The sequence below is a fragment of the Corvus cornix genome, chromosome 2, assembly GCF_000738735.6.
Source record: "Corvus cornix cornix isolate S_Up_H32 chromosome 2, ASM73873v5, whole genome shotgun sequence".
NCBI classification, from domain to species: domain Eukaryota; kingdom Metazoa; phylum Chordata; class Aves; order Passeriformes; family Corvidae; genus Corvus; species Corvus cornix.
Window position 1 is genome coordinate 103,741,019 of NC_046333.1, and position 21,033 is coordinate 103,762,051.

Below are 21,033 nucleotides of genomic sequence, written 5' to 3' on the forward strand. Positions count from 1 at the left end.
ACTATGAGAGGAAAGAAGTGAGATAATGTGGTGAGATAATCATGACCATACTGAATCCAAAACAGAGCAAGCAATGAACCAGCTACTTAGGAAAAAATGAACTCTTTCCCAGCTGAAACCAGGACAGATGAGAATAAGCATGCAGGCAAATTTTGTATATCATTTAACAAAGTAAGCAGCCAATGTGCATGGAATAGACAATATGGTGGTAATGAATAGCTGCTCCCTGCTCTCAAAGTCACTTAGCTCTCCACTCTACACCTCTGCTCTCTGGTTTTGTATTCAGATTGCAACCACAACAAAAAAAAAGAGCAAAACCTCACCTGATGTCCTCCTTGGAAGAAGGCACAAAGTCTTCGAGCCATGATGAGTTTTTGTGCCATCAGCAAACTGTTCCCCAGCTTGTTGCAACATTTTGCAACCTTTGAATATTTTTAACCTTCAGTGCTTTATGGACTACTTGTTGCTTTTAAGGTAGCACGAAGCCTTTGGCCTAGATCAGGGTCCCTGTGGTAGGTACTGTGCAGAAAGACAGTGTGCCAAAAGTTCACACTTGAGCAGAGGACTTCCAAAGGAAAGGATTGCTTTATTCCTCTTCTGACTCTTTAATTTCCCCTGGGAACTCTGCCTTTTCCACCAAACCAATGCTCTTCACTTTTTTTTCTGTTTTCATCTATCTGGTGAAACCTTTCACTGCATATCTCTGTGGTTTTAACAGCATTTACTGTTTAAATGTATTTTTGAGAAAGCACAACAGGTTGCTAAAGAGACAGCTGACGTTTTTTGAATGACTTGGAGTTCAGCTATTCTTAAATGAACAGTATATGAGGTTTTAAATTATTTTTTTGTCCTTAAAGAATTATCCAGTAGTTTTATATCTTAGTGATTTATGATAGAAATCTAGTATGCTTAATGGGTATTTCTTCATCTAGGTCATTAAACAAAGTAATAACCTGTTTTATTAAGAGATCTCCATGCTGCTGTGTAAAGATAAATTAGGTGTTCCTACTGATAAATTAGGCAAGAGCTTGGTGTTTTGGGGTTTTTTGGGTTGTTTTTTACAAAATTATTATTGTCCTTGTAAATGGCTGAAAAGCTCTGGGCTTGGCTGTCTGCAAATTCCTAATGGAACCGAGGCCTCTTTCCAGTGCTCGGGTGGCACGTCTTTGGGGGCAGCAGTGGAGGAGCCCTGTCTGAGCTGCTTTGGTGCTCCCTTGCAGGTACTACCTCTGCTTGCAGCTGAGAGATGACATTGTTTCGGGCCGGCTGCCCTGCTCGTTCGTCACGCTGGCCCTGCTGGGCTCCTACACCGTGCAGTCAGAGCTCGGCGATTACGACCCGGATGAGTACGGCAGCGACTACATCAGCGAATTCCGCTTTGCACCAAACCACACTAAAGAGCTGGAGGACAAAGTGATCGAGCTGCACAAGAGCCACAGGTAAGCAGAGGGAATCGGTGTGAGCTCTAGCCTGCTTCAGGTACTGTCCTGGTGCATCAGGAGAAGTTAAATTCTGCAGTGGTGTACTTAATATTCTTCTGGCAAGACTTCTCTCTGTGTGTCTTTGGATAGAGAAGGGCTTTGTAGCATGAGAGGTAACAGGGTCTGCACTAGAGCTGTGGCTCTGGTAGGTACCCAGCTACCCAAGGGGTATGGCTGTAGTTCTGACAGGCTGAAAATGTTTTCCAGCTGCTGGATTTTCTTTTTCTTAATTCTGTTTTCTTAATATTTATGCTAGAACTGGTTGCTTTTCCACAGGGGAATGACACCTGCAGAAGCTGAGATGCATTTCCTGGAGAATGCCAAAAAACTATCAATGTATGGAGTAGATCTCCATCATGCCAAGGTATGTACTTTGGTTTTTTCACTGGCCATATTTCCCCTGTGGCATAGTACTTGAATCTGCATGAACTCCCTGATTTATTTTTTCTTGTGCTTTTGAGACAGGAATTTTGTGGGATGAATCATGTGTCATTATGAGGAAAGGTGACTCACGGGATAAGTGTAAATATATCTTTTAACCATAACATAATTTAGCCTATAGATTCAAAGATGTTGCACATAAACTTTCATGTTGATTAAACAATGCTATCTGGAAGGAAAATATTGAATGGATGGAGAGATGAGGAAGGATTTCAGAAACTGTCCAGGGCCTGGTCAATTGTCATTTAATTCAGCTACATTTTCTGGTTTAATAAGGCCAACTATGCTATCTTAACTGGATAGGAGATCATTTCTATGCTGCAAAGGACTTTCAAGCAATTATTTAGGTGTGCTAGAGACCTAATCAGATTGATGGTAATGGGGAGACAGCAGCTTGTCTCTTTCTTGAAGTGTGGTTGTTGCGGTTGACAGGGAGGGCAGTAATTCTCCTGGAAACATTCTCGATGATCAAGTAGTTTTTCTAATCATCAGCAGCCTAAGTTATGAATAAAACATGGTCATTCTTACTGTGGCTTGGGAGAGCCACCTATTAGCCTTGTGTTGGGTGTCTGATTTTTTGTTTTAGGGTTTTTTTTCCAAATAATTACTATTGTTTTCTTCACTCTGCAGAGTAAGACTAATGGATTTTAACATTTTTGAGGTTAGCAAGCATCCTTGGGAAATGAATATTGAACCAAGGAATTCTGCCCTGTGGAGAGAACTGTGTTTTCTGTAAAGGTCAAATTATTGTGAGCCTGTTTTTGTGCTGCAGCTTTCAAGCTACATGCTTTCAAGAACTGAGATAAATTTGCAGCTCGGATCTTGAAAGAGCCTGCAACTGTATCCCTGGGGCATTTCATAGGAGCTGTGCATGTGTGTTACAGAATTCAAGGCAGTCTTTTGTGTTCTGTTAATTGCCTTCACTGAAAATGAAGAATCTGTGTACAGCTCAATAGGCAACATCTACTAGGAGGGATGCCACTGCCTTCCCTGTTTCCTGGAGATACATACAAAGTCTTGAGGCACATTTGGAGCAGAGAGAAATGGATTGGCAAATGTCACTCAATAGCTTTTTTTCTGATGCAAAGAAATCCGCAAACCAGCAACCAAGTGGATTACTGTTTTAAATAAGTTACAGGCTTTGTTACTGAAGATTTTGCATAACATAGCATTAAGGGCTAAGAATTTTTTCAGAACATTGGGGAAAAGCTGTGAGGTTTAAGATGGGATATTATAAGATAACCATTTTATTTATTCTTTCCTAAAAAAGTATTAGTATCCTGGTTTGCTCTACTTTTTTTCATATGGAAAGACTCAGAGCGAGAGAACTTGGTAGAAAAGTTAATCTCTCTCCAAACTGATGCTCTTAACTTTAAAAGGCTGTGGTGGTGACCATGTTGTGTTTGTTTGTGGATTAAGAAACCCGACGGTCATCTTGAAAGCTGAGCTGAAGGTGGGAAAAGTAGACTCTGCGTGAGGAGTCATGTTTAGTTTTAATTAGGTCTGCCAGTGAGATTTGATGGTGTCAGACTAGGGAACAAGTGTCTCTGTGCATCCCTTTTGGAAGTCGTGCCATGGCAAATGTCTTTATGTAAATGTCAATTCATTAAGGCTGTGCCAATATCTTGGGTGTTGGACACGTTTGACTCACCAGTTCCCATTAAAAGTAGTTCTCAGTTATCCAATGCAAGACTGTGATGAAAAATGTGTTCAAATAGACAGATTTGTCCTCTGGGCTGTCACCATTCTGAGGAAGCCCCCCCATCCATATGCAGAGCTAAAGGGATGTGCCTCGGACGTTACAGCTAACAGGTTTCTGTCCCATATAACCACATGGCTCCTGAAAAAAGCCAAATTCTTTTACTCAGATTTCGTTTTACACTAGTAGTATCACATTGGAAAACAGTCTCTGACGCTAACAAGTAAAAGAAGTCTTGAATAAACCTAGATCTGCGGCGATGGTGGAGATGAGGGAAGAAGGCATTTCGCAACAAGTTTTTGAGAAAGTGTATCGAAAAAAGGATGGCACCTGCAGAAATGTGCCATGTATGAACACACTTGCATTTCAGGCATTCCCCAGGCAGTGTGATTACTGCAATGAGACTTTGTTTTTCAGAATGTATTCACTGTATTTAGACATTGCTCTTTGCTTAGGAAAGTGAAACTGAAGTACACTGAAAAAAATTAGCTTTGTCTTTTCTGTAGTGCCTGATGGTGATACCACACAAGAGCTGTATTTAGAAAAAGTATCTTTAAGTGATGGTACCATCATTGTTGGAACATATGTCCTCTGTTGGTGTGTTTTCTAACACTGGAGTGACTTTGCGGCACTGTTTCTATGTTGTGATTTTAAAACTTTTTTTCATTTCAAGCTGTGCTGTAGCTGTTTCATCGTGACTGACCATGCATACCATTGTGTTGGTCTTGAAATGTAACCAGTTTTTCAACAAGAGCCTAAAAGATGGCTGGCTGAGAAAACCAGAGGAAAATGATGGATTAATTTCATAATTATCATAGGGTGACATCTTCATAGCTTCTGCTATCAGGTTTTTGTGACCTTAGGTTATTTAAAAATGATTTGTGAAGAACTCAGTACTTTAAAGGGGACTCTTTTTTCTCTATCAGTACTAGTACTTAGCTAAATGAACACAACAGTGGTGGAAGATAATGAAGATTGGTTTTAGACTATGTGAAGACTTCTATAGGAAAGACAAATCTATATTTCTTACTTAAAAAAATACATATTTATGTGTATGTTCTGATAAGATTGCGGACAAATGTTTTGTTGTGCTAATGTGTCTGAGCTACAGCCTCCTGTCAAACGTAGGTTATAGCACAGGCACAGTCGCACACTTTTGAAAAAGAATCTTTTCTGGTCCAAATGCCCAACTTTATGCCCACTGGGCATTTCAAAGTGAAAATACTGAGCAAAGACACAAGAGCATGAAAGAAGCTAGCAAACGTACTAAAGCCAAGATGAACAAACTACAGAAGAAAAATCTGTCTAAGGATTCACAAGGCTTAGTCATGGAGATGAGTGATACCAAGAGAAATAAATTTGTATGCTGTCATACTTACTTTCAATCTGGTATTTATGCTAATAAACCTTTTTTATTATGCTAATAAAACTTTGCCATATGATTGATACAATTCTTTTAACGACGTCTAAAATTTCCCTTCTCCTTTTGGAGTCTTTGTAAAACATAAGGAAACATTGGAAACCCTCAGTTTCCTTCACCCTGCCCAACCTTACTATTATTTGCATGAATGCATTCAGTGAGTAGGGTAGCGCTCAGAAATCAGGTCACCACAGCTGATGCATTAAAAAGATGTAGCTCAGATGGAAACACAGGATACAGGAATACAGTAGTACTGTAGGATGCAAGGATAGAAATACTCAACAAAATGCATTGCTTGCCATTCCAGGATTCTGAAGGAGTGGAAATCATGCTAGGAGTCTGTGCAAGTGGGCTCTTGATATACCGAGACAGACTCAGAATAAATAGATTTGCCTGGCCAAAGGTTTTGAAAATTTCCTACAAGAGGAACAACTTCTACATCAAAATCCGACCAGGGGAGGTAAGGGCATCCTGATTCTCTTAAGTGGATGAACCTCTTGAAGAAACATGAGTTTTTACTGATTTGTTGACTTGTTTTGTCTTATAAGCTTTTAACATTCCTCTCCATTTATATTTCCTAATTTATGCTGATTTTCATATGAAAGGTTAGGTATCTACTTTCTTTAAAATACAGGTAAAAAACTTCTTTGGTATTTTTCTGTTTATATCCATGAACTACTATAAGGAATAAGTATGGCCATCTGCACATAAAAAGCTCATCCATGTTATGAATATTTTGGGCATTTAAGAACAGTATTGCTTATTCTTGGAGAGCTTGTTATCCTCCCTCATGTTGCATATTAAATTGGCATTTAGCTCACCCACTGAGAGATGTAGACCGGCCATACCAAACTTTATAAACATACCAGACCAGTATATTTACAGCATTTTGGGTAGCTTCACACATTAGCCCTCCCAAGCCCACAGGAGCTCCTGTTCTGGCTCTGGAGAAGGGGGATATGAAACCTCGTACAGTGAGTGCCCTCTCGTGGCTCAGCCGGATGTGAAGCAAATACCGACCTCATGGGCTGAGCATGCGCTCACGCAGAAATCATGGATATCATGGCATGGTTTGGGTTGGAAGGGACCTTAATGATCATCTAGTTCCAACCCCTCTGCCATGGGCAGGGACACCATCCACTAGACCAGGTTGTTAAAAGCTCCATCCAACCTGGCCTATTAGGTGATAACTCTTAAGAAAAACCTCAGGAGGAATTCAGGATCATCACAGACAAAGGAGGATTTCCATTTTAAATGATGGTACAATAATTGGTCTGTGATAGATGAGAACCCCATATCCATTTAGAGTGTGTAGCAGGACAGAAATCACTTAGATGAGGACTGGCATTTGTCCCCTGATGCAGCCAGTGTCTCTGGGACTGACTTCATAAATGACCTGGGAAACACTGGGGTCCCCCACCACCGAGCCTGAGCCTTTTTTAGAGTCCTAAACTAAAGTCCACAAACCTACATGTCCTGCCTCTCAGCAGACACAGTTTTAGTAACCAAATTTCCAGTCTTGAGTTTGATTTTAAAAACCCAAACAAATAGTCACTGGCATTCCCAATGCCTGCACTGAAGCCCTCCACCACTGCTACCCTGTTGAGCTCTGCTGGTCTTGGCACACAGCATCCTGTGACCAGGCCATAGTTCTGTGTGTAAAATAATCAATGCAGCCTCTGTCCAAATTACGTTTGATGATAATGTGATTCACTATCCCACATGTCATCTTTATTGTTTTGTTGTTTCCTGCCTTATTTCCCTGCCAGCTTCCATAGGGATCCAGACTTCCTTACAAGTGCCCTTCTGCCTACCTTGCCCCCATTACAGCAACTCTATTTTATCTACTCAGCTATCTGCATGTAGCCATCAACATGTTACAGCAGATACAGCTGGCACAGCTTCTGCATCAGAAATGGGTAAATTTGCAGCACAATCTAAAAAGGTCTCTTTGTATCTCCAGACAACTCTTTTCAATTACCTGTCTTGCCTCATCCTCCTCAGATGAATTAGCTCTAACCACTGTGATTTACTAACAGTAGCACTTTCACTGTAAATCTCCTTAATCTAAGGCTGTGTGAGACCAAATCAGTCCCTGAGGACTATTGTTCACCTCCAGCTATTACCAGGCTTCCCACTGTAGTTTAAACTGGTGAAATTTATTCAACAGAGTTAAAACACTTGAATGATGTTTTCTCAGAAGTCTCCCAAGTCTTAACTGGTCTCTTTGTTACTGTAGGGTATAAGACATCACTGTCACCGTAAGAAATCTCTTGCTCGTAAACAGTGTTTCCCCCCAGAAATGATCCTCAAAGGTTGCTGTAGATTATCACTCACAGCCTCCTTCCCAGAATGCTTTCTGTTGAATATGTATATATGTGGTTATATACATGAGCATATACGTGCACCCTTGCAATGAGATGATGGAGGAAATGAAGATGAACCTGTGTACACTGTCTAAAAATAGATGCACAGCATCAAAAATATACTTATTCTTTTTTCCTACCTAGTTTGAGCAGTTTGAAAGCACTATTGGGTTTAAGTTGCCAAATCATCGTGCTGCAAAGCGCTTATGGAAGGTGTGTGTTGAACACCATACATTTTTCAGGTATGTGGATTTCTTTTCCTAAAGGTGTGATGTAAAAAGATCAATTCTGTCAGCAGAGACAAAACCCTTCAAATCAAATTGTCTTTTTGATCATGAGGTACCTCTGAGCAGATAAGATATTGCTTCTTCAAAATTTGAGACGTTGCACCCAAATTATTCATACTATTTCATATAGATACTGCTTAAAATCAGCATATGGTCCTAATTAATCATTTTGCTTTATCTGTGCCATGATATTATCAGCTGCTATAATTAAAGAGATGAAAGACTCTGCTGCACCTACTGCATATAAGCTTGCATAGGGAGAACAACTTATATGGAAGATTGCCGGGGGATGTGAAAAAGAGTTTTAAAAAAAAGGATATTTTATTTAATTATGTATGAAAGTACAGACAGTAGTAGGTGGTGTATTTTTTGCTCGCCCAGAATACCCAACCCATAGCTGTAATTTTTGGATTACTAGGGAGTTTTGCAGCTTTTTTTTTTTTTTGACTTCTAAGAAGAATTGAGAAAACTTTGGGATAGTGAAATAAATGCTGTAATTAGTTTGTGCTAAGATAGTAATTAAAAAGATATGTGACAAGGGAAACCCAAAAGGGTGAGATTTTCAACAGTTTTTAAGGGTGTCCAGTGCTTAAAAACTCCCTTTGGGGTATGTTTGGGAGTACTGAAGAATTTCTCTCCTTTCTTAACTCTTGGTTCAGGCTGTCTGCACATTCATATGAAGTGCAGTCTTCCCAGCAAAAGATCTAAAGAGAAACAGAGTGTGCATTTTTGGGGTATTTTCTGATTTTTAATGACAAATCAATGTCTGAGACATAGACTCCATAGCAGGAGAATGGCTTTTTCAGCCAGCTACCGTGTCCAAAACGCAGAGGGTGGGAGAGCTCTAACCTGAAAAATGTCTACACCCCTGTGAATGAATGCTGCCTGGCATTCACTGGCAATCAGTTCTGGCCCTGTCTTCAGCATAACATCACCATGTTAAATTTGAAGAGATACATCTGCATTTCAGCCCAGTTGGGGCCTCTGATACAGGGAACACTTATTTTTAGTTTTGGTGATCAGAAAATAGTAAATATGATTTTCAAGCATGAGGGAGCTGAGTGATTCTTGCCCGTTTGGAAGAACTCACATCTACAAATGCTTTAGCTAAGTGGTTTTGTCATGCTGTATGAGGGGCATCCTTTGACTCCCTTTTAGCCACAGACCGGTGAGGCACAGGTGACCATGGACAGTGATACCCAGCAGTCGTCTTCTCTCCTCTGCAGAAACAGTAGACTGATTTTGGAGGAGGGGGAATAACAGGTGCACTGCTTGGTGTGTTTTAGGCTCCTGCTGCCAGAAGCACCTCCAAAGAAGTTCCTCACACTGGGCTCCAAGTTTCGCTACAGTGGCCGGACGCAGGCCCAGACGAGAAGAGCCAGTGCCCTCATAGACCGTCCTGCACCTTACTTTGAGCGCTCTTCCAGTAAACGTTACACCATGTCTCGCAGCCTAGATGGGGGTAAGGTCCTCTCAATTGACTTTGTCCAAAGTTACCATCACTGCTTTAGATTAGGTATAAACCTCATCATCTCATCTCCTTGAGATTCAACTGAGTGGAGGCTGTGAGTACCTGCACGTTCACTGCAGGGGTAGAGGAGGATGTAGAGAAATTCCATGCTAAATGTACTGATGTGGTCCTTACAAAGTGTTTGCCTGGAGGATGTCCTTTGGAGACCACTCTTCACAGAGCCTCTGTCTTGGCCCTGTATCTGCTTTCCTGCTTTGGGGAAGGATGGGATGGACCTGCCTGCCAAGGAATTCAGGTTTCAACACTTTTTCGGGGTTTGCATGAGTGACTGTTTGGGTTTTGGTTGAATCTGGGTTTTTTCTCCTGTGTAGGTTTTTCACTTGAGTTTATTACGATCCAGAAATTACTTATTTCCCTTGAGTAATAGCACTTGATACCAATTACCTCACATCCTGGTCTGATGAGAACTAAGAGACTTTTTCATATGTTACTTTTGAAGGTATGAAATGGAGAGTAACATACATAGGTTAATAGTACATCCTTACTCTCTTTATCCTTGGTTCATGGAGGTCATGGTTCTGCTGCTGGCTTTGGTTAAATCAGTGTGTAATTCAGAGTATCAGCTACTTCCATCAGCTATTACTGATGTCAGCTGTTGAGTAAAAAGAGGTTATAGTTTTGTAGTTTATTTTTGTAGAAAAAAAAAAGACTGAAACTAAACTCAGGTTCATTAGAGATTAAACAAAAAGGTGAATTCTCTTGCAGAATATCACAAATTGCAATGAGTATAGTTGGTGGTGGGGACAGGGAGAAGCTTTGATTTAAAAGTACAAGTGACAAGCCTTTTTCTCTCCCTCTAAAGGTGCTGCTTGTCATTAATTATTTTGGAATCTTCTAATTCTGATGTGCTTCTTGCTCGTTACCAAGCAACTGGTGACCTGATTGCTGTGCATGTGTTTCAAAGCAGAAATTATCCTTCTGCATTATTTTTTTGTAACATCTAAACAAGATGTCTCCCTCCACTCCCTTTGCTTTCTCCTGCTTCCTAAACTTAGTCCCAAGAGACGAGATACCTGAAACACTTTACCCAGCATTTGTTAGACCCAGCAAGGTTTTTATGATGTTAATTTGCCTAAGTGTAAATGGGGGAAAGAGGTTTTTTTAGGCAATGCTTATGATCTCTTCACTAGTGTTACTATAATGCAGATGTGTCTGTAACATTCTGCATTGTGCTTACATTGTGACCCAGGCTCTGTCATTTGTTACAGATGCGAGTGAGTTTATAAATTTGAATAATCCTATTGGTTTAGAAATTAGTTACCCAATAGTCAAGAGTAGGATCTGGGCATATGTTAAAGTTTTGATTACATTCTATCTGTAAAGGTACTATTTCTTTCAAAATAATTTTTATATATTTAAATTTGGTAAATTATTGAGCACTTGCATCCTAAAATATTCTGGTTGGGTCCACTGAACTGAACGTCATCACTTTGCAGAATTTTTTATCATAATGAACTCACCTAACTGGCAGACTTTAGTACTCAATAATACAAGGATTACATTTCTTTTTTCTCAGGTATTATGCCTGTGTTATATCAATATTGTCATTTTCTGTAATGCAGCACATTACTAAATCTGCATTTGATCTGCATTTTTATATTCTGACAGATTTTAAAAAAAACATCTCTTCCACCCCCATGGCTGATGTCATAGCTGGTTCTCCTTATGTTTCCTGCCTGATAACTGTGGCAACGCGTTGCTTTTTTTTGCCTGGTGTTTTACTACAGTAGTAATTTTAATGGCTTGCTAGCATTTAACAACTGTGTAATGCACACATTAGCTACAGTAATGTGTGTATACACATCCAGAATGTATGTGTATGCATATAAAAGCTATGAGCTTCATTTCAAGTAAACAGTTTATTTAATGTATGCACATGCTTCTGGTTTCCTGAAACATGACATAGTTGTGTTTTCAGCATTATCTCAAATGTTTTTCTAAACCAGCTTTTTTAATTTTATGCAGCTTCTCAGCAAAAGCTCTTTCAGATTTTCCCTCTTTAAATATTTGCTTTTAGCATCAGTGAATGAAAACCATGAAATGTACATGAAGGATTCTGTGTCTGCTGCAGAGGTTGGTACTGGCCAGTACGCCACAACAAAGGGCATCTCTCAGACCAACTTGATAACCACTGTGACTCCAGAGAAAAAGACAGAAGAGGAGAAAGATGATGAAGAGGGCAAAAAGAAGAGAGCAGAGGAAGTCACCCCGATTTCAGCAATACGCCATGACACCAAGGTAGAATTTTCAGGTTTTTGTATGAAACAGAGATGCCTGGAGAGTGCTTGGAGAAACACAGAATTTTTAGGGAGGGAGGGGAAAGAGGAAATAAAACTAGTTCTGTGAAAGAAATATAGTATGTATATATATGTGTCTTGAATCAGTGTTTTTGTAGTCCTTTCAGTTTTTGTATGATGTTGTAAAAGTTAGTTCCTGCCTTGGACTGTTTTTTGAAATATGTTTAAGAGTCAGAATGGTGTTTTTCACACAGCATTCAACAGCTCTTTAGGAAATGCCCAGAAGTAGCCTGGCGGTGCGTGTTTGTTCTTCTGGTTTTCGGTCATGTTTTGACTTTAGAATGGCCATCCTGGTTTTTTATTTTCACAAGGCAACAAAATCGTTCTGTATTCTTGGATGTAGCTCTGTGCTTTAAACTACTGTATTTTCCTCTTATACTTCTCATAACACCAGTTCCTTGCATGAATTTCAGTGGGCATTTTTTCTCTATTAACTTCTGGATATTAATCTGCTGTTATAAACAATTTTTTTTCTGACTTACAAAAGCATTTACTTCACTTGTGTGAAGTTTGTGTTGAAGAAAGCAGTTTTTATTGATGGCTCTCTTCTCAGTTATTAAATTTGAGTCATCCCTTGTCATCTTCAATCCCACCACTGCCACACACACATGGTTGTGCATAATATCTACTGAGATATTAATACAGGGTAAACCAAACAGGGGGATGGAGAAAATAGTGAATAGAGATTGACAATGAAGAGAAATATGACAGAATAACATTCAAAAAGTGTACTGTGGAATGCACTCGCTAAACAAGTAAGGTTTACCCTCATCTTTTAGAAGGAAAACCTTTACACCCTCAGAACTGTCAAGTATGCTAATGTTAGAACCTGAACTTCTAGCTTTATCACACAAGGCCACGATGAGCTACATAGCAAAAGGATCAAGTCCTCGAAAAGAGTTGCAGTTAAGGTGCTGAAAACCAGAAGCAAATTTAGTTACCAAAGGTTTTCTTTTGAAAGTGTGTGCTGTAATTGTAGCATTTAACAAAATTTAACTGGGGTCTTCTTGAAACTCCATTAGTTTCTGCATGGAGAAAGACTGATGAAAATCAAATATGTAGAAAACACCCAATAGAATCTAGTTCTGTTCCAAGTGTTTGTTAATTTAAGTCAATGGAGGGATCAGTTGCATTTTGAGGATCATCTATCTATTCCTTATATATGGCTAAAAATACTCAAAGATATTTTAGGACACTGTTTTGATGGAACTCAAAAATGCACAAAAGATTGATTTTTACGCCCACTCAAGAGATGAGTTCTGTTTTAACCAGTCATAAGTAGAGCTTCAGTTCTGTAATCCTGTACATATCTCAGTCCTGCTTCCACATGGACCTGCTAACAGATTTGTCTTTCATCATAAAGAGAATAGGCTCTCAAGAAATGCAACACAAACTTGAAATCAAATCCCTTTTTAAGGGCATATAAATGTTTTAGGTATGTTTTCAGCTTTTCCATTAAGACATTTTGCCTTTTTTTTATCTATGTGTATTTAAGTACCAGAAGTTATTCTAAATATTAACACTGTAAATATGTCAGTAAGTGAATAGTCTGTATTAGAAAAGAACACATTTACTTTGGACTTTTTCTCTTTACAATATAAAGAGAAGTTGTGTGTATTTAGCTCACATAAAAACCTGTGAGTCCATCAGCATTAAATTTTGACTTGAGCTTACTGCATTAAACCCATAAAGACGTTTGTAAGCAGTTTGAGCTAGGCTTGGTTTTGATTGCTCAGTTTGGGAATACAGATTCCTTGAACTGATACATTGTTAGAGAAGAGAGAAAAGGAAATATTAAGAGGAAGGAAATGTAATTACTTGGCTTACGCCCCATTCCTACCATTAATATACCTGGTAAAGTTCGGGCTTAGTAGCAACGTGTGTCTGAAACTTGGATCTGCTTTTTGCCTCCAGTTCAACACCAGCTTGAACTGGAGGCAAATGCTGTTTTGGCTTTAAAGTCATTTTGCTTTTGGGAGCCTGGAGTGAAAGTGAAATGGCTATTATAGTTCCTTGGGGAGATGCACTATGGGTGGAGCAGCTCAGGCACTTAGGGTTTGGTCATGGATCCAGTGGGCCACTTCAGCTAACTGTGCCTGGTGGACTTTGGCCAAAACATCTCTGATGCATCAGCAATGTGGCAGATATGCATTTTGGTGATGACAGTGGGTTTTGTCCTTCTAAAGAGCAGTGGTGGCTGCTTGCAGGGAGCGTGTGAAATGTGAATGATTCTGCTGAATCACCTCCCTCCTCCTACCAATTTTTTGTCCTCAAATGACCTGAAAGGCCAGTTGAATACTGTACAAGTGGCATATCAAAGCAAATCCTGCTTGTTGGTAGCCAGTATTCCTGGCATTGTGGTAAAACTTGTAGCAAAAGCATCGGGGGCATTTTTTCCTCTTCACTATGGGTAAAGGGTCACATTTTCATTATGAGGAGATGTTGCTTTGTGGGGCATGGACCTCTCTCTGGCCAGCCCCCTTCAGATCCCCAGTGAGAGATAATGGGGCCTGCTGAGCCACAAGACTCAGCTCCCTTCTTTCAGTGTACGGCCGAAGAGGTGGGAGCGTGGAGGGGCTGGCAGGGTGCATGGGTGGGAGGGGTGAGCCCCCAGCACTGCCTGCTTGGGCTCACGGCAGGCAGAGGTGAGGGCAAGGCTGTGGGGATGCCCAGCAGAGGCCTGTGGTGGGAGCCATGCTGAGGAACTGGCTGCTGGGGTAGCTGTCAAGCTGTTTTTTTCCATCAGTAGCAGCTGATGAATGGATTTATGGTTCCCCCACCAAACTAGAATGTGTTTTAGTTTGGTTTAGGACCTAGATTTTGTTTAAATACTGCAATGGAGGAATTTAAAGTCCTTAGAGTTGTAATTATTGCTGCTTGGATTGTCCAAGGCATAAATGTGAAGCATCTGGTCCCCACTGGGTCTCCTCCTGACTGCAAGAATGCTGTCACAAGTAGTGCTGGTATTAGAAATACGTTTCCTTCTTTCTTTTTTGCTCTCCATGTACTTCATGTTTGAAAACTCTTTATGCTCGGAAGCCAGTCTTGCAGTAAGTGGAAATTGGCAGAACCTGAAACTCCCCATGTGGCCATGGAGGCTTTTATGTAAATCTGTGCTGCAGAGGACTAGACAAATGCTGAATCAAAAAGTTGCCTTTTGTAAGCTGGAAGTGTGATTCACTGATACCTATGGTGTGCGGCATGGGAACATGCACTGTTTAATTCAGTGGAAAGCTGTGGTGTTAAAATACTGTTTATAATTTGATATATATAATATATATTATTTATCATCACGGAAGAAAATTAACTAATTACAGTTTTCTTTTTGTCCTTTTGCTTTTGCGCCTTGTTTGCTGCTCTTTCTCTGTCACCAGCCATCTTTGCTTGGCACTGACTCCCACCACTCCTCACCATCCTCTCAGCCTGGCCCCCATGTATCTTCAGCCAAGCTTCGCAGGAGATGCAAGGAGAGCACTCGGACAAAGTCCTTAGGCTGTGAGGCCCCCAAAGAGAGCGCTCCAAAGCACAGCGAGTCGGAGCCAGACTCTGACAGAAAGGGGCGAGTTTGCTCCGCCGAGCAAGACATGGCTTTTGGCTACAAGCAAAAAGCTGGAAAGGGCGGAACACTGTTTTCCTTCTCCTTGCAACTTCCAGAGTCATTTCCTTCCCTCCTGGATGACGATGGCTACCTGTCGCTCCCTAACCTCTCCGAAACCAACCTCCTGCCTGCCAGTGTGCAGCACTACCTCCCCATCCGCTCCCCCTCCCTCGTGCCTTGCTTCCTCTTCATTTTTTTCTTTCTGCTCTCTGCCTCTTTCTCAGTGCCATACGCCCTCACTCTCTCCTTTCCTCTGGCTATGTGCCTCTGCTACCTGGAGCCCAAGGCGGCCTCCTTGAGTGCCTCACTTGCCAATGACCTGAGTGACAGTTCAGAGGAAGAGGTGTGTACCTCGGCATCGAACACACTCTTTTTCGTGTTCAGTGCTTCAGTCCTAACCAGTGTTAGATTGCTGCAATAGTGGTCCTACTTTCAGAGCCTCATTTCTGTCTGTGCTGATTTGTTAGAAGGTTTTTTTTTTTTTGGTTTGGGGGTTGTTGTTTTTTGGTTGTTTTTTTTTTTTTTCTCTTCTTTTTTATTTTTTCCTCATGCCGGGAGTATAGCTTGGAGCCCAGGGTTAGGCACAACACTGTGTGGAAGTGGCTTGACTTGAACTGTGTCAGCTGGTGCAAAGTGACTTGCACTGAATAATAAGACCTCTTTGTTCTCTCTATCAGTTTCTACTAGGGTCAGAATAGTTATCTAAACAGTGGGTATTAAGTATCATTTTCTGCATAATTACTGAAGCATGGGAATACATGCATATGTATCTACATTTATTTATATAACTAGCTACCCAACAATAAAGAGCAGCCTCACCAACTTCAGTATGCTCAAAGTCCAGATGTACTCAGCTTTTTGCAAAAGGCTATCAGCTGTAGCTGAACCCCAGAAAAGGCTTTCTGGTCCAGCGAAACCTGGATCTCGATTTTCAGCCTTGATCCCATCTCTGCTGCAGATTAAAATGTTTTTCCATGGTTAAATCCAGTGTATCAGTGAGGGGTCAGGTTGGGACAGCTGTTCTGCAGCTGTTGCGGGAGCACGCCATGTGGGCTGTCTTGACATTTGCAGTGTTAGATTAGCACAGCCAAAACTGATGCCTCAAGCCACGAGGGTCATCACGAGCAGATGAACCAGCTGCAGTAGGAGTCTGCAATGGTTCTGGGTACTGTGGATGTGATGGTATATCCAGAAGTAGGAGAGGAATCTGCTTAAGTAACAGAGTAACTGGCATCTCAGTTACTTATGGAGCTGGAGCCTGATTATTCTTTGTTGACAGAATAAAATTAGGAGTTCAGGTTTTCCTTGATTTTCTATTTTTCTCTTCAACTTCACATACAAAAGTACCGTTTTGCTTTGCATGTAAAGAAAAAAACCCAATCAGATAATTGTAGACCAGCTGGCCATGTAAAAAGCCACCTTGGCCACTTGTCGATACCATTGCCATAGTTCTCTTCAATAAACCAGCTTGAACATCTAAACATTTGTGTCATCTGCTGCTGTTGGTTTTGTAAGACTTGGTGCAGGATTTCATTTCCTTTTTGTGGAAAGCCAAAAGTCACATCAATTTGTCTTGTAAAAACATTGTCTTTAGATGCTTTTGGCTCTGTGATGCCTAACAACTAAAAAATAATGTGCAGTTTCTGATAAAAGGCATCCAAAATGTTGCTGTCTCATTTCTTGTCCTCGTTTTGAGACTGCATTTAGGTCTCAATTTGCATTAGCTCTACACTTGGATTAATCTAATAGCAGTAACAGCATTAATATAGTGCCAGCTCCAGAGGAAATAATGAGGCAGTGTTTATGTAATACATTAGTCTGTTCCTCTTTTAGAAATGAACACTTCTTTTTGTTAGTGAAGTTAGGAAGTATTGAGCATAAAAACATCTAAAATAGGCATTTTAGTATCGGTTTTTTATGAGGGTGATTACTCTGGCAGTGCTTCCTGGCAGACAACAGACTTGTGCCTAATCCACGGGGTATTTCTTGTTCAGAATATTGCATGAAAGTGAATATGTTTTAAACTCGGGCATGTCTGCATTACATTGGCAAAACAAATCACAGCAATTACGATCGCAAGGTAGGGGGGGTGCAGCCGCAGCACATCAGAAGAAGCTGCCTTCTGTCCTGCTCCAGCCCTCACCCACCTGCCAGCCCCACCTCAGCTGCACCACAGCCTGTCTTGGAGCTGAGCCTGGCCTTTCTTACTCTTCACTCCACAGGAGACCTGCCTTGCTCAGCCTTAATTCACCATTCCCTGCTCTGTGATAACTCCAGATCTTTATTGCAAGTAACTCCGTAATGCTGATTTTGACTCCATGGCTGTTGATTGGCTTATTAGCAGATATGTATGTTGCAATAAAGCAAGTTTTAGGCTTTGTTTAGTATTTCATTCCACTTACGGCAAAAGAAATAGGAACGCTTTTTTCCCCTCCCCAATTTACAAAAGACTGCACACAGAGATGCAGAAGACCACGGCCAGGAACCTGAACCAATGTCATACATTGCTGACCTTGTTCTCCCTTGAGCTATGCATCTGGAGTCAGTCCGTGCAGTCAAAGACAGAGTCTCACCCCTTAGAATGCATTGGCTTCTGTGTTTGTACCTTAGGAGCTAATTTTCTATTGACTTCAAGTTCTTAAATGAACCCTATGTGCCAGACTTGTGTTACAGTGCCTTGACACAATTTTTTAATTCATTTTAAATGCCTAGATTCATTAATTTCTCTTTGTTGCTTTTTTTTTGTAAATAGGAGTGACAGTGCATACATTTTTTTTCTATCGCCATACCTTTACAATTGCCTATAGTGTTATAAAAATATGGGATCCTTTGCTAATAAAGAAACAATTTTCTAGCACTTTAGTGAAAGCCATTGGACCAGCCTAGAAGACTGCTTTGACATTACACTTTCATTTAAAAATCAATTTAGTCTGTCCCATGAGTGGTCATTGCTTGAAAAATTTCATGTAACTCGCATTCCTTAGCAAGTAGTGCAAAATGCTTGTTTATTCTTCTGCCTGTCATACAAACAGTACAAACCCTTCAAAGGAAGGGATGAATAGAAAACAAAGCAATGAAAAAAAATCAAAACGTTCTAGTTGTCAGAAAATGACAGAAGATTGGAGGAAATTCAAAGCTAGGACTGATACTCCATCTACCAGTAGATTGGTTTTTTGTTCATGTTCGTACTGATGTGATTGGAGGATGAGATGTGTTGTCCTGGCTTTAAATTGCCTGCCTGGGTTACTTTAGTTTATCTAAGGAGCACAGAAAACCAGTAATGAAAACCAGAGCTTTCACTGCTATGGAAACAACTTGGATGTGCCAGTCTGGGGCAGTAGGGTGCACTTTACTTACTAGTTTTCCATATGCTTGCCTGATATCAGAGTAGTCTGTTGATCTCTCATCTCAGCCTGTACTCCACTCCACTCTCTATTAATCTTGACACTTGCGTTGTCCGCTAAAATGTTCTTCATGGTGTCAAGCAAAGCAGGGATAGATCAGTCTGTGCAATGCTGTGCTTTGTTTCATTTCTATCACCCATACCTAGTAAGTGTTCTGGGGGGTGGGGGAGTTACTTTTGTTTTTCTCCTGCTTTCATCCATATTCTTAAATGGAATGAGAAGTATTTTTTTCTTCTTTTAATGGCAGTTTTCTTTCTTTTTACTATAATTAACAATTATCAGCTGCTCTTTATTGGAACCGAGTGGGATCTGAGCCTTACCATTACTCCACAGACAGACAGTAGATGGGCTGGGGGTACAGTCATTTGAACTCCTTGGTAATGCAGACAGCCTCATGGTGTATAAATGTGGAGACAAGAACAACTTCTGTACAAATGAGGGGCTGAAAGTCAGATGACTGTTAAAGTAGCTTTTTTTGTTGTTATTGGGTTTTTTTAATTATCTTTTTCCCCTCCGGATAAAAAATTTCACCACCACTTGATATTGGCTAGAACAAAAATTTGTTTAATAATTTTCTGTAAAAAATCATTATGGGAGGAGAAGTTTGTTTAGAAAATATTGGCCACTTTTTTTCCCCCCTTTTTTTTTTAAGCTACCTGGCTTTCTTAAAAAAAAATCTGATATTCAAATAACACTTTTCCAGTAATGTTTTGTTTGGCTTATAAATTTGTTCCAGTAAAGCCATATAACTGTGTACAGTACGCCTCGAGTCTTCCTCTGAGTCTGTTCTGTTTACTAATATAGCATTTTTATTTTGCTTCTTTGACATGTGCGTTGTTTGAAAAGCAATGCTAATGCAGTTCACAGGGATGTTGACTTTAACAGTTCCCCGTGTGAGCCGCGTGTACTGATGAGCTGGGTTTATTCTTTATTCCTGCCTTCCTCTCGGGACCCGGGTACTTGTCTAACCCAATAGACTGACAGTGAGCAGACGGATACTGCGGCTGATGGTGAGACCACTGCCACCGAGGTTTGTACAGTCGCCGGCACCCAGCTATGGCAGGGGAGAGCGTTTTGCCTCGTCTCTTCCCGAGCCTGGGCCTCGGGGCTAAACCGCATGTCTGCTACGGCAGTTCAGGATCCCTCCCTGCGCGCGTGTGCATGTGCGTGCCTGCAAGTGGGAGAGCTTTGCTAGGAGAGTTGAGTTTCCAGTGCTCCCTAGGGGTTCCTCTTGTTTCTGAGTTTGGTTTGGAAGCTGCAAGGCCTCTGCGGTGTGCGGTTAGTGGGGCAGTGGCGGTGTCACCCACGCCAGTGCTGCCCACCAGGAGGGTCGTGCTGGCCAGATGGTGCCCTGGGGTTTTTTGCTTGCTTGTTTGCTCTTATACTCTGAAGCCTCAGTGGGAGAGTGGGGAAAAGACAATAAAAAGCAGTTTTTGAATTTACTGAATATCGGTATTCTCACATTTTAAATGTTTAAGGTTTTTCTTTGATGTAATTTCACACGGCATCTTCACATGTTGCCATCAGTAGTCCAGGTATTCTTTTAAGAGGAGAAATGTAAAATGTTTATATTTTCCTTGCACTGAGAAGCCTCATATCCACAACCTGATACATAGACTGTGCAGGCAAATTCAACCCTATGTGACTTCACTGAAGTGCATATAATGCTTTCATAATTAATATAGTTGCAGCCAAAAACATGAGCTGAATTTCATCTGACATCTGCTAGAAGACAGAGTCTTACCACAAACACTACTCTAGGTTTTCAGAAGGATCTCATTAATGTTTGAGACTGTTAAAATTATCATCAAGGAAAAAATTTCTGTATGACACGTCAGGACAGTTCAGCCTCGGCTGTAAATAGAATAAATTTGAACTGAGTTGTAATCAACAGATTTTCCCATTAGTCATTTGTCTAATTAGGACTATATGAAAAATTAACAATAAAATAGCAGCATGGGCATTAAAAGAATTCAAATGGTGCAACAACATAAAGTCTGTTGAGATGAGTCAGGAGTACAAAATGCTTTGGAGTGCTTCTTCCACTCCATAGCTTCAGGCCTTGAGCCCTCCAGAAAGTAAAATATAATCATAAAATTGTGACATTTCAAATGTTCAGTTTATTACTCAAAAATGCATGTTAATATCCCTAGCTGCCCTCTTTATTTAGAGGAGAAGATACAGCACATCTCAGTTTTCCTTACAGATACCTGATTTTACAAATGTGTGGTGTATTTGCCACCTGAAAATCGCACCCTGGGAAACAGGGCTGCCAGGGCAGTCCTTATGGCATTGCTTTTGAAAATGTGCATCGAAGTGGATGGGATGTGTGTGCCATTCCAGCTGATAGGTCCTGAAAGGATAATACAGGCGATATATGAAATAAAATTGCAGAAATACAGAAAGGGACTAAGGTTAGGGAAATAGCATTTTAAGCAAATAAAAATGTGCTTCCTTCTGTAGAAATTGTTGCAGGTTGTTCACCCATAGTGAGTTTATGCAAAGCTTT

General features: G+C 40.7%; 1 protein-coding gene across 31 annotated transcripts in view; it reads left to right on the forward strand.

The window, feature by feature from the left end:
* Positions 1 to 21,033, forward strand: part of EPB41L3 (erythrocyte membrane protein band 4.1 like 3) — a 144,660-nt gene that overhangs the window by 108,275 nt on the left and 15,352 nt on the right. For 15 of the 31 annotated variants that reach the window (XM_039572355.1, XM_039572414.1, XM_039572304.1 and 12 more), the window contains 8 exons: positions 1,221 to 1,439; positions 1,758 to 1,845; positions 5,349 to 5,501; positions 7,552 to 7,649; positions 8,981 to 9,156; positions 11,243 to 11,463; positions 14,897 to 15,463; positions 19,501 to 19,554. In XM_039572355.1, coding sequence (XP_039428289.1) covers positions 1,221 to 1,439; positions 1,758 to 1,845; positions 5,349 to 5,501; positions 7,552 to 7,649; positions 8,981 to 9,156; positions 11,243 to 11,463; positions 14,897 to 15,463; positions 19,501 to 19,554 — 1,576 coding nt within the window. The remainder of the gene's footprint in view (positions 1 to 1,220; positions 1,440 to 1,757; positions 1,846 to 5,348; positions 5,502 to 7,551; positions 7,650 to 8,980; positions 9,157 to 11,242; positions 11,464 to 14,896; positions 15,464 to 19,500; positions 19,555 to 21,033) is intronic. The other 16 variants (XM_039572471.1, XM_039572452.1, XM_039572363.1 and 13 more) reach the window with 4 other exon arrangements.